The sequence below is a fragment of the Hippocampus zosterae genome, chromosome 1 (assembly GCF_025434085.1).
Source record: "Hippocampus zosterae strain Florida chromosome 1, ASM2543408v3, whole genome shotgun sequence".
In the NCBI taxonomy this organism is placed as follows: domain Eukaryota; kingdom Metazoa; phylum Chordata; class Actinopteri; order Syngnathiformes; family Syngnathidae; genus Hippocampus; species Hippocampus zosterae.
The window spans coordinates 37047016-37061179 of NC_067451.1; the positions used below are offsets into that span (position 1 = coordinate 37047016).

General features: G+C 39.5%; 1 protein-coding gene across 4 annotated transcripts in view; it reads left to right on the plus strand.

The window, feature by feature from the left end:
• Positions 1-13828, plus strand: part of LOC127596754 (protein Spindly-like) — a 30638-nt gene extending 16810 nt beyond the window's left edge. For 2 of the 4 annotated variants that reach the window (XM_052059599.1, XM_052059607.1), the window contains 11 exons: positions 400-594; positions 827-967; positions 3211-3309; positions 5050-5160; positions 5324-5464; positions 7042-7148; positions 7653-7773; positions 11165-11231; positions 11333-11515; positions 11585-11660; positions 13290-13828. In XM_052059599.1, coding sequence (XP_051915559.1) covers positions 400-594; positions 827-967; positions 3211-3309; positions 5050-5160; positions 5324-5464; positions 7042-7148; positions 7653-7773; positions 11165-11231; positions 11333-11515; positions 11585-11660; positions 13290-13476 — 1428 coding nt within the window. In that variant the 3' untranslated portion in view covers positions 13477-13828. The remainder of the gene's footprint in view (positions 1-399; positions 595-826; positions 968-3210; positions 3310-5049; positions 5161-5323; positions 5465-7041; positions 7149-7652; positions 7774-11164; positions 11232-11332; positions 11516-11584; positions 11661-13289) is intronic. The other 2 variants (XM_052059600.1, XM_052059617.1) reach the window with 2 other exon arrangements.
• Positions 13829-14164: the final 336 nt, after the last annotated feature.

Here is a 14164-nt window from a genome sequence, read left to right on the forward strand (position 1 = left end):
CTTCTTTATGCACTGCATCGTCCAAGTGTGCCAAATATAAAATCAAACAACACTTTGTGTTCACATATCTCAGAACATCACAGAGAGCTGAGTGAATGCGCCCCCAGAAGGATTGTATATAAATGCATTCACAGAACAAGTGTGTACGTTTTGGATTCATATGTTCAATTTGTCTCTACCATGTTGCCGTTGAGTTTCAATCTGTTAAATTTAAAATGTAGCTGCAATAAAGTAACGTATAATTATTTTCCTGGCTGAAAAGTGAAAGAATCTGGCGGGACCAGTCCGGTGAACATCCCGTCCGCCAGATGAGAAGTTTTTGGCAGAAGCAGTGCGATGGGCGTCCTGGAGGCCAGACAAGTTTTTATTTTCACAAATTACTTTTTTTTTGTCTGTTAGATCATGCATTTGCAGTCTTCTTTGGATGAGTCACAGCTGATTGAGAAACAGCAGAAAGAAAAACTTGACTTACAGACCGAGTTGCTAAAAAATAAGATGGATGAGCTTCGGATTCTTAATGAAGACACGCAAAGATCATCAACCTCAGAGTTAATGGATCTGCAGAAAAAAGTTCTGGAGTTAGAGAACATCAAGGTAAAGGAGACATTTATGTATTCTTGTGTTGCACACCTTTTGGAAGTGTACTGAAGTTCACATATTGTCGCTGTCCTGTGAAAAGAAAGTTTGTCAGTTTTCGTTACATTGATACGATGTCCAAAATGCATGTAAACATGTTTGAAAATGACAAAAATGGATCTAGGTGTTTTTCACAGGACAACAATGTTATTTAAGATATGGTAGCGCCTTAATAGTTGTTGTCTTGCAGTTGGAGTTGGAACTGGCACTGAAGGAAACACAGTACAAAGAGCAGCAACTACAATTAACCAATAGCACCCTTCAGCACAATCTCAAGCAAACCACAGAAGATAGAAACAAAGAAGCTGCCACCTGGTGTGCAGTATTAGAGGTAAATATTATTTAGTTGCCCCTACCGTGTTGCGACCTACTGTGACGGCAGTAGTTGATCTGTAAGGACTTATGATTTGCAACTGGAATCCTGATCATCTCCACCTGCAGTCAAAAATAAATTGTCAAGAATTTTGTTGGAAAATAGAAAAAAAATATGCTGTCACACATTAAAAGCAGATATTTGCAACACCTGCATGATAGAAACTACAGTATACTGAAACTAGCAAAAAGATTCATTAATGGTCAGTAAGTTCCCAGCCTCACTGCTGTTATTAGTGGCATTGTATAAATAGCCCAGAAAATGTGATCTCTATTTTTGGTGTTGTTAATGTTTGATTTTACTCTCAAATTATGAGGAAGAGGAGGTATCTTGTGTAATTAATTGGGTGGTTTGTTATCAAACTTAACATGGTCTTTAATTGCAGCAAGTTAAACTGAAATATTTAACTTATGTTTGCCGTGCACAAGGTGTTGTCAGAGCTGCCATTTTGCCATGTCTGTACAGTACTTTGTTACGGAAATCACTGAGTTGTCAACTCATTACGGGCGGAATGCTGATTGTTGCGGATATTAAAAAAAAAAAAAGTCCAGCGTCTAATATTAGCACCAGTATTTGTGCTGCATGGGGCTACTGACACTGACTTGTACAGTTCTCATAAATAAATGCAATGACATTAACACCACATATTGATTAAAACGAAACAAAAAAAGTTTCACATTTGTTGACTTGTACATTACACAAATGACAAACCACAATTGTGCCTGTGCTTGAACTATCTAATCCAGTCTGTCAGTAATGTTATTTCTTTGTTTGCAAACCGACGTGCTGCCCAGTCGACCACCGTGCCGCCCTAATGTTTTTCCATTTTACACAAAGAAAAATAAAACAAGAAACAAACCAACAAGGGAGTGTGAGCACCTATCACACTGCTACAGTATATTTTTTACAAAAAAAAAAAAAGAAAACCTTGGATGACTTTATATTTAACAAATCACCCCAGGTTTAACATATTCCGTCCATTTAGACCATACTGAGCATAATACATCCAGTTGTAGTTTCAGTGTAAAAGAAATTGGTCCTATTGAAAATCTCTGTTCTTATATTCAGACAAATGCTCCTAATTCGGCACCCCAGACATAAGTATCGCTTCACCTCGCCTCAGAGTTATATGAAGAGCAAAATGCCCGTTTAAAACTTGAGTTGTTCAGCAAGAAGTGTTCCACATCAGTAAGGTACCGGTATGTTTCTTGTATAAAATAAATTTCTGCTTTATTTTTTTCTCAGTTGAGATCGTTTTCCACCTCTTAATTGGACCACACAAGCCATTTATGTTAACAGTAACAAGTTTTAAATATCTGTCAAACATTTTGTAGTACAAGGCATAATACTGAGAGGTTTCCAGCTTCTAAACTTCAACACTGAAATCAACAAACAAAAGGTGAACTTGGAGATGAATATGAAAAAACGAATAATGTGATAACTTCCAACGTAGGGGTCTATAAAGCGGACCTTCTTGTGCCTGTAAAGGTGACACCCTCATCATTGCGGTGAAGGAGACTTTCGTTAGCCAAGGACTATGCCAGAAATAACTTCACCAAACAGAAGAAATGTTTCTTAAATAATTTATTTTTGACATAGTCTAACAAAACTCCCCTGTACCCCACTCAATGCCAAATTGAAGAACTTTATAAAGCGTGTGTAAGGTTAAAGTGTCATGGTCGGGTTAGTGGCGACAACACTCATAGCTTTTTCATTTTTTTTTTAATATCGGCAACAATCGGTATTATGGGCGTAGTGAGTTAGTTCAGTGATTTCCATTACATTTTGGAGCTCAATTACATAAACTCACGCTCTGTTTTTGTTTTCAATGTGTTAGATTGAGGCACAAAATGTGACTCATAAATTACAATACAAATCCGCTTATTTTGAGCCTTGATGCCGAATTCCATCCATGTCGCATCGAGCCAAACTCTTCAAACGTAACGGAAAACAGTTGGATGGTCTCTCCTTGTTTATAAATATATTTAGGTCCACAGCTATCCTCTTCTTTCAAAGAAGCCACATCGTGTTGTCTTTATTGTATGCTTTGGGTAATTGTCATCTATGTCAAAATTCTTCAAATAAACATTTCAAACAGACGACTGCAGGTATGTTGCAAACATTTAAATGCTGTCTCATCCACAGATTGTCTAAACAAAGTACTGTATATCTCATTTCTTCGCCTCTCTTCTGTGAAACAGAAATCTCGTGAGGTGAACCGCGAACTTCAGCTCCATTTGGAAACGGTTCTACAACAAGCCCAGGATCCAAAAAGCAAAGGCAATTCTCTCTTCGCTGAGGTAAAAGAAAAACGTTTTTGTTTTTGCAGAAATTCTCTGATGACTGGCTCTTCAAAGAATCAATCATTTGTACATCAATCCATTTTCTGATCTGCTTACCCTGATAAGGGGGGTGCTGGGGCCTGGGGGCAACACCCTGAACCGGTTGCCAGCCAATCGCAGGCCACACAGAGACAAGCAACCATTCGCGTTCAAAATCAAACCTCTGGACAATTTAGGGTGTTCAATTAACCTTCGGTGCATGCTTTTGGAATGTGGGTGGAAACCGGAGTGCCCGGAGAAAATCCACACAGGCACGGGGAGAGCATGCAAACTCCTGCACCTCTGCACTGTGAGGCAGACATGCTCACCAGTCGATTTACCCAAATGTCACAAATTCATTCATCTTCCGAACTGCTTGATCCTCACTAGGGTAGCGGGGGGTGCTGGAGCCTATCCCAGCTGTCTCCGGGCAGTAGGCGGGGGACACCCTGAATCTGTTGCCAGCCAATCACAGAGCACACAGAGACGAACAACCATCCACGCTCACACCTAGGGACAATTTTTAGAGCGTTCAATCAGCCTGCCATGCATGTTTTTGTAATGTGGGAGGACACCGGAGCACCCAGAGAAAACCCACGCAGGCCCGGGGAGAACATGCAAACTCCACACAGGGAGGCTGGAGGTGGAATCGAACCCAGTACCTCTGCACTGTGAAGCCGATGTGCTAACCACTGGACCGCATGTCACAAATTGTTAGAATTATTTTATATTAATTGTAAATAATAATTTAATGTAATGGAAAGAAGGGTCTGAAAAAACTGGAATTTTTAAATCCGAAATTTATTAAGATTAAGATATCCTTTATTTGTCCCACACTGGGGAAATTTACAGTCTACAGCAGCAAGATTGTGGTTAGAAAGAAGAAAGAAGAAAAAAAAAAACACCGTTCAATTAAGTGCAATATAAATACAAAATGGATAAGTCGCAGTGCTATTATATATATATATATACTGTATATCATGTATACATTTAGTGAATTTTGGATTTTTTGCTGAACTCATGACATTTTGTGGATTTTTCTAATTTATGTACTGTATTGGCACTATTAAAATACAAAAGAGACCGAGACAGGTGGAGTGACCGAGAGGGGGAGGGGGGGGATTTCACATTAAAAAAAAAAAAAAACTTTCCCAAAAAACCTTCGACCTTGCAGAACACAAAAGGCTCCTCACATACTTGGGAAACCTTGTGTGTCCTGCAGGTATGTAAAACAGACACAAATTGCGTTCTATTCAACTTTTTAGGGTTGCTGTGACAAGGGTGACATAACAATTGACACAAGAATAATAATAATAATAATAATACATTTTATTTATAAGCGCCTTTCAAGACACCCAAGGACACTTTACAATAACAAAAAACACAAAACAAGAATGTTGAAACTGCCTCTCCATACATCACATGATGGAAAATATTGGTTTCGAGCACAATTTGGACATTTTCACTTAGGTGTGTACTCCTTTTGTTTCCAACGGTTTTGACATTCATGGTAGTCTGTCAAGTTATTTTTAGGGTCTAGGAAATGTATGCTGTTGAACAAGCTCTACACTGATTGCATTGCCATTTTAACAAAGTGTGATTTCTTCAAAGTTGCCCCAGGAAAAGATGCAAGACAATATTTGAGATTCAAATCAATTTTGTGATGTACCGTATGTCTAAGTGTCTTAAGGTCGTTTGGCTTATTGTATGTTCCTTCAGTTGGAGGATAAACGTGCTGAAATGGAGAAAAAGCTTATCAGCATGAAGGTCCAGTATGACTCACTTCAAGCGCAATATGTCTTTAACAAACACCAGTCGCAGCGTATGAAGGTACAGTACCATGTTTAATGTGACCGATTGAGACCAATGATCGTGAAACTGTACCTCAAAGTGGATTAACACTCCCGAAACCGACATTTTTTCATTCAATCTTTTTCTGTGACTAAATATCATAATTAGTCCAAAGCACAATTTAGTTATCCATGTTTTTCAGGTCCACATTGCCACTCTTATGCAGCTCCAATGCTCAAGGACTGACCCATCTCAACTGGACAGACTGCACTCCATTTTGTTAGAGAAGAATGACGAGATACAACATTTGAATGCAAAACTAGAGAGACTGGAGAAGATTGAGGTGAGTGTCGATCAACTTGGAAATTGTGCATGACCTGGCAAGGCATTGTTTCATAGCTGTGTGAATTTCACCCCCCAAAAAACAGTAACACTGGGGGAAAAAAATCTCTTTATTCAGTGAAATACAAAATGTGTTTTTGCTGCAATGGTTTTGTCGCTATTGAATATTTCTTAGAGTAGATTTTTCGATCAACTTAATCAATTCATTCAATCATTGGATAAAAATTTATTGAGCATGACAATGTTTTGCAAAATCCTGTTTAGGCGATCGCTGCGAAGTCCCTATTGTTTTTGTGTACCCATACTGTACATCTGTAAACTTATATTTTATCATAGTGGTAGTGCCACCAGTCGTAGAAAGAAAAAAAAAGATGTTTTAATCTTTGATGTTTTTTTCCTAGCGGGTGTACCAGATCCATCTCATATTTGCTTGGAATAGTGTTTAGGCTTTCATGAGTTTGCTGTTGCAACACTAATTTTGAGAACCTAACAATGCACGAAAACTCGTGAAACTTTGTAAATACAACAGGCATGGCAACAGCATCAATATTTTCTAATGTTAATGTGTGATTTAAAAAAATGGCTCAGCAAATTTTCAAGGAAGCAGCCTCAATTGTATGCTTCACAAAGATCCACGAAAACTAGATAGGTGGCATATGTAGTAGCTCAGGATCCAGAAATGACGCTGTATTTAATGGTCTACTCTCAACGTTCATAAAAATTTCTCACATCATCCCTGGCAAAATCATATTTTATGAGTTTAAGATATCCTTTATTAGTCCCACACTGGGGAAATAAATGGCTCAGTAGCGCCCCCTAGAAAGTTAGGCAGTCATAACGGCCCTCCCATGGAAAGCCTAACTACAATGTGGCCAAAATGATTTTTGACACCCCTGCCCTAAAATAAACAGAAAATGATCCATAAGTATTTGAGTGGACAATTAAGGTTCACTTTTGCACATTTACAAGTTAACCTTCAAACTTGAGCTGTACCATCCCAACACCTGCGACAACAACAGGGAAAATAATTTAAAGTTTTTCAACATACTATATGACGGGGGCCGGGCATCATAATATGGCTTGAATGCTAAACTTAAATGAAAATCCGCCATGTATTAATTTTCTCTCAACTTCCTCCTAGAGATTTAAACCAATTATCTTCAAACAGTGAGTTTTTCATCTTAAAATGTTCAAGATGACAAGTAAAAAGCATCACACCCTGTTGCTCTGGCAATCCACTCTTTGCCAAGAAAAAGCAATCGGTCTTTACATAAGAGAAAACATATGAAACTTTGCCCATACATCATGTCTGGAAAAATTCTAAAATAATGACAATTTTATTTGCTTTTGTGTGTGTGGTTTTTTTTAATGGCTTAGTTGCACTCGTTACAATTGTTTACGGCAATGGAAAAATTGTAATTACACGATGGTTAATGTGTCAATTTGGAAGTCGTTTATTTTGGATGAGAATTTGGATAAAAGTGCAGAGACAGCTTCTTTATTCCTTATTGTCCATGAAATGCAGAGTTGCTTGTATACTATTAAGATGAAAAATTAAACATGTATGTTTGTATGCAGGTATTGCTTAAGACCAAGGGGAGCAATATCCCTCCATCAGAAATTGGTCATGGCCACGATGAAACGTTTTATACTGACCTGCTGAAAATGAAACTTGACAATGCAATGTGAGTTGATGTTTTATTTTTGGGGATGTAAATATGACATGTATGAAGCCGACCAGTTCCCAGTTTGGGATGGATCTAAAATGCACTGTCACCTCACATGTGAAGCTCATTTGGCCTGTTAATTCATAATGGCATCTTTGTCAAATGATGTCAAAATGTGAACAGCATGATGAAGAGGGATGTTGAAATACTAATTCAAATTGAACCAGAATTATGCCATTCATGGCTGAAACGGCCTTTATGAATTTTGCTGTTCAATTTCTTGTAAGAGTACAGCAAGTTGTGCAAAAAGTGCTGAAACCCTGAACAGCTGCAAATGTGCATTCCATTTTTTAGGGAATGTCACATTACATTCACCTTTATATTAAAGTGCATTTGAGGTTCATCCTGAAATTTTTCTCAAAGCCTATTTTCCCTGACTTTTTGTGAGTGCTGAGTTTATTTATATTTTTGCCGGGTTACTTTGGTGTGTGTTCGTGCGCGCGCATTCTTTTACATGTGCAGTAAGGATGTGGAACGTTTAGGAGAAGAACTTTCCCAGCAAAGAATGAAGTCTTTGTTAGAAAGCCAGAAAGCTCTGGAACTAGAGAGAAAACTCTTCACACAAGAACGTCTTCTCAAACAGGTATGAGGCTTCACTGTTGGTGGATGAATTACCCTTTGGTTTCTAAGACACCACAAGAGTTTCATCCTCTTTGCTTACATGTAAGGCATTGATTCAGACTCGGGGGGGGGGGGGGGGGGGGGGGAGTGAACATTATTGAGAATGTTATTTTTCCTGTTAGATCAACTTAAATTTGCTTTCAACAGACAAAGAGCAGGTAATTGTTCTACACTTATTCGAGCTAGGTTGCATGAGTTGAGCTGGTCCAGCGTCGACCGTGAACATGTCCATTGCCAATGTTGCGACCCCTGAAAACAATTGTATCCCCTGCCCCAGGAGCACACATGCATTGAGTGAAAGTGGTACGATAATAATGTCGCTGGGATTTGGGACACTTCACGACCATGATGACGAAACCTGGGATGCCAGAATTTTTACTCATCTTGGCGCATAGTGTGACATTCCCTATATCGAGCTTTGATTGTTCCCCAGCATTGACCAGTAGTAAGATGGAGCGGAGGCACTCACAGGTTTCGTCATCATGGTCGTGAAGTGTCCCAGATCCCAGCGACATTATTATCATACCACTTTCACTCAATGCTTGTGTGCTCCTGCGGCAGGGGATACAATTCGTAACTCACTCCCAAATATCTCACAGGACACAAATGTGGGTCCATACAGCTGTTGTGCCCCCGATAAAAATGGTCTCCCCTCGTGCTGGGGCGCGCGAGTGAAAATGGTGCACTTGTTTTCATTTAAAGACAAACGGTAGATAATTGTTCTCCACTCATTCGAGATATCTCCATTTAAAGACTTGAACACATTTTTGTGCTTTGATTTTTAGTTTTACGGAAAAAGAGTGAAGAAAAAGAAAAAAATGTGTTTGCATTCAATGATAAATAGCAGTGTGGAGAAGCAAAACAAAAACATGTACATCATTCATATTAGCCAGGAGTATTGAGGTGCGTTCAATGACCTCTTACACAGTAGGAGGTCTCGGATAATAGAAATACTCATTCAATGCATCAAACAGCAATGACTAGCACATACAGGAGGTATTTGGAAAGATTTTATAATTTATTTGACAGATCAATAACTTCTGGCACAGACGAACAAACTCAGTTGACACAGTCATGTGTCAATTCAAGTGTTTCATTCAAGCATTTATCCATCCATCCATCCATCCATTTTTCTGATCCGCTTATCCCCACAAGTGGTCATGGGTCGTGCTGGAGCCTTTCCCAGCCGTCTTCGGGCACTAGGCGGGGTACACACCCTGAAGTAGTTGCCAGCCAATCACAGATTAAAGCACAGATGACAAATGAAAATAAAATAAAACTACTATAGTGAGTCTGAGTATTATTGTTTTCCAGTGTTTGCTTCCTGAAGTTTAAATATAGTGTTGTGTAAAAGTATTTGCCCCTTTCCTGATTTCTGTGTTCTTGCATATTTATCACACACAGGTTTTCTGCGGGTGCTCCGGTTTCCTCCCACATTCCAAAAACATGCATGGCAGGCTGATTGGACGGTGTAAATTGTCCCTAGGTGTGAGTGTGGCCGTGGATGGTTGTTCGTCTCTGTGTGCCCTGCGATTGGCTGGCAACTGATTCAGGGTGTCCCCCGCCTACTGCCTGAAGACTGCTGGGATAGGCTCCAGCACCCCCCGCAACCATAGTGAGGATCAAGCGGTTTGGAAAATGGATGGATGGATGGATGGATGGGTTTCAGTTTAACAAACCAATTTTAATATCACACAGACTATCCAAGAAAATTATAAATGCAGTTTTGAAATATAAATTTAATTTATTAAGGCACAAAAAAAAATCCAGAACTACCTGTCCTAAAGTGAAGAAGTAATTGCCCCCACGCTCATCCCATGTTTTACCCCCCTGACTTTGAAGATGACGTACTCTTTTAATTTTGTCCGATATGTGACCAGCCCAACACATGAACAAAGACATAGTTTAGACCAAATTCATGCGTATAGTCGACCGCTGTCAAACTTGGAAGTCTTGTACAATGTGATTTCTGATCACATAACAGTTTCATTTGATGTCATTTTATCGCGTGCTGCTGTAAAATCTGCCCATCTGCAGTGCAACCACCGAGTTTTTCACCATCTTACTGCTGGGCGGTTCTCTGATATCTTTCAATAACCTTTGCGTGCCCTCTTCAAACACAGAGGAACTCACCTCTTGGTCCCCCTCATCCTGTCATGCTAGACCAGATCCGATGGCTCCATTAATAACTGTGCTGTCAAAACCTAGACCTGAGCATAGGCTTAACGACAGAACTCGCACAGCTAAGTAGGAGTGCCATAATAAGTAGAAAAAAGACAAGCTATAAGACTTATCAAATCTGGAAGGACTGCTGTCGTATCGACCAGACCTCCCCAAATGACAGTGTTGAACGCCTTCTACAAGTCCACAAAATAGATTTAGCCATTTTGGGCCAACTCCCATGCACACCCAAGGACCCTGTTCAGCACAAGTGTCAAACGCAAGGCCCGGGGCCGGATCCGGCCCGCCAGGTCATTTTATGTGGCAAGCAAATCATGTGTGTCAACTTGCTAAAATCTGCACCGAAATGTCAAATTGTCATGTGTAATAAATAACATTGAGATTTTGCCATCATTTTGTTACCCTGTTTACCTTCACTTGAACAAACTCTTTTAATCGACTTAATTGATTTCAAAAATAGCAATCTATTATTTTGTTGTGTAAAAATAATAATTTTGTGATTTCACTATCATAACGGCCCTCCGAGGGAAGACGTAACTCCAAATTGACCTGCGACTAAAATGAGTTATACCCCTGCTGTAGAGGGTCGAGAGCTAGTTCAATGTTCCACGGCCAGCACGAAAACCACACTGCTCCGCCTGTATCTGAGAGTCGACCTACCGATGGACCCTCTTCTCCAGCACCCACCATAGACTTTACCAGGGAGCATGAGGAGTGTGATTCGTCTGTAGTGCGAACACACCATCCGGCCCCCCTTCTTAAAATGGGGGATCACCACCCCACTCTCAATCCAGAGGTCCTGATGTCCATGAAGTGTTGCAGGGGCATGTCAACCAAAACACCCAGAGCCCTTAGGAACTCTGGGCGGGTCTCATCCAACCCAGGTACCCTGTGGTATTTGTTGGAAACATTATTACATGCTAATATCTGACTGCTTGGAACACATGGGTACTACTGTATGTGAAGGCTATGTTCAAGATTGTGAAATGTACAGTATATTCCTGGACCAGCAACACAACCTGTAAGATGTTGTATTTTGATCAGACAATCGAACCTGGATTAGTTGGCCTTCATCAAATTACACGCACATATCAAAAATGATAACGAAGCATTTTTGTTTCTGCCATAAAAATGCCTTTGCTTGATTCTATATTTCCATTTTCTTCTTGTAGACCCAGTGCGATAAAATGAGACTACAGCTTCAAGTGGAAAAGCTACAACACAAATATGAACCTAAAAGTAATTGGAGAGATTAAAAAAAATTGCAATCTGTATTTAAATGTAATCTTTGAATATATTATTATATTAAACATCGCTGCTTTATATAATTTGGTCTGTAGAGTCAACTGATTTATCCCAGCCGATCAAGAAAGAGAAATTACCTGTGGATACCGTACCATCATATGGAGGAACTACACTTGATAAGGACAAGCAAATTTCAAAGGAAACAGACATCACTCATGAGATGCTACAGCCTGAAACAGATAAAAGCCCTACTGGTGAGACAACACTCTCAAGACAAGGTATTTTTGCTCTGCTGCTGTTTAATGTCATTGCATCATACAATACGTTATTTTTTTAATTTGTTTTAGGATTTGACATGGAGCCTAAATCAGTCAAGCGAGTCAAGATCGATAAGGGTGATCCTCTTTTGATCACCAATCCCAGGTTAGCAATTGTCGTGTGAACGGTAGTATTCATAAAAGGAAAAGAAACATTCTAGTATTATGCACCAATCTACCCACTTCGGAATTTTAGAATAAAAATCATTTTTTGCTGTGATAGACAGTTACAGTTTACAGTATTTATTTCAGTCAACTCTGAATTCTGTAACATTGTGTTACAAAGGAATGCAATTACAGTGGTACCTCCTACTTATGAAATTAATATGTTCTGCAATAAATTTCTTAACTAGAACATTTTGTAAGTAGAGATGCGTTTTCCATATAACCCGTTCCAAGCCAGCCCCCAATTCAGACATAAATGTTTTCTGAAACATAAAACTCTCAGGAATGGTTTTTGTCTGGCGTTTTGTACAGAACTGATCCAAGGATGTTTGCTTTTTTTGGCTTTTAACAAACCTTCAAAAATGTCCAAGGCAAACCTCACCATAGTGAGCGATCGCCCAACTGGTGAACACCTTTTCTGGGTGATTCTCATTTACTATCAGAACATCTCATGGCCCGAGGGGGGAATGACAAGGATGCTTGCATAGACGCATATCTATCTACACACACAGACACATTCAGTCGAGGTCCCTCTTAGCTAATGGAATGCCAGTATGATGCTCACATCAGGACGTCTGCACAATTGCACACTTCTTGTACTACAAATACTGCTAATGGTCACTTTAAAATGGTTCAATGATTTTCTGCACCAACTGTACATCTGTTACAGTATTGTAGTCTACCACTGATCACTTTAGCTCTCCTTGATACTTTGCACATTGTCTCACAGTTGTCACTGGGTGGTACTGGTTCACTTACATTACGATATGTCCTTCCAAACTTATTTGTCATGTCCTTGTTTATGATACTAATGCAGTGTGTTATACCGTAGACAAATTCCTTGTGTCTTCTACATACTTGGCCATTAAAGATGTTTCTGATTCTGATTTGGTAATAGCCAATGGCAGTGCAGTTAAAAGTATGTTGCGTTCAGGAAACTCTGAGCTGCGACTAGCAGCCCATAATGTATTTTTACAGTTTGTGTTTTGAAATTTCTTTCATAACAAGGGGCAATAATTTCCTGTTGAGGCATTTCGTAATTTGAAAATTGTGTATGAAGACATGTTCGTAAATAAAGGTGCAGTAATCCCTCGTTTATCGCAGTTAATGGGGACCAAAACCACCAGCGATAAACAGAAATCTGTGAAGTAGCGACCAATTAATATATACAGGTAAAACTTTTTTTTTTAATTAAGTCCACAAAAAGTCCGTGAGAAGCTGCAAAACAACAGCGAGTCACATAGAGCAACATTTACAGTACTTCACTCCATGTATATGAATTTTTATTATTATTTTTTTTTAGGAATATGTTTGAAAAAAAATCCGCAATGCAACGAATCCGCAATAAACGAACCGCGAAATGGCAACGAATCACTGTACCACTGTATACAGCTTTTTTTTCCCACACGCACAACACAGAACCAGCCCATACAAACAGACCTGCAAGGAGAGTTGTTGATGATGGAACAATGCAAGTGACATTGCGTCCCATGAGCAAGATTTAGTGATTCAAAGTCTTCCTCAAGAAGTCATAGATTCATTGGATATTTTTTTGTTTTTTCTTCCTCAGCTCTCATGTCACCCGCCCCAATGTGCTGATAAAGGAGGACCACCAAAAGCAGGATGAAACCGAGGAAAGTAAAGAGGGGGACCACCACAAGCCAGAAGAAACGGAAGAACGTGGCAAAAAGCAAAATTTTGAGATCATGCATGTCCGCGCTGAAAACAGTATGGCATCCCAGTGTTCTCAACAGTAGTGTCCTTGTAGAATACATCCACACATGATCAACACTGATATATAGATGCAATAGAATTAACATTTTTTGGGTCTCTGATTACAAAGATAGTTGTGCCCCCACAGTTGCAAAATGCAAATAAAAACAGGAAAGTCTCTCGATGTGAAGCAGGACAGCTACTGTAGATAATAAATGTGCTTTTAAATTATTACATCTCTGACACCATCAGTCAAATGTGCAATGTAATTTGTGATGCTCTGGCTGTTTATAGAGTGCATTCACCAAAAACATTTCAGTATACAGTGTACAATTTCTGCGAAAATTTGGATTTTGGTCATTGTTTGAAATTGAGATTTAAACCTCACATACTGTACTTGGTTGTGTCCTTTTTTGGGTTACAGCAACCACTGTATAATACACCTGCATTAACAGTCAACAGAAAAATATGGCCTTTTCTTTGCAGTCTACTGTTACCGTAATTGAAAAAAGTAAAAATGCCTTTTTGTTTTGCAGTTGGGTACATTTTTTTTAAAAGCTGTGTATTCAGGAAGCCTGAAAGACTGCTCGTGGGCCCGCTAGCAATCCACAAGCCCACAAGCTGGCTCATTGACCGGGGCTGTCACCCTGATACCCCCTTGCTCTGTGCGCCAGGCGTGGGTACACACAACAGACACTGTAGCCCGAATAACACAAAATTCATCACACTTAT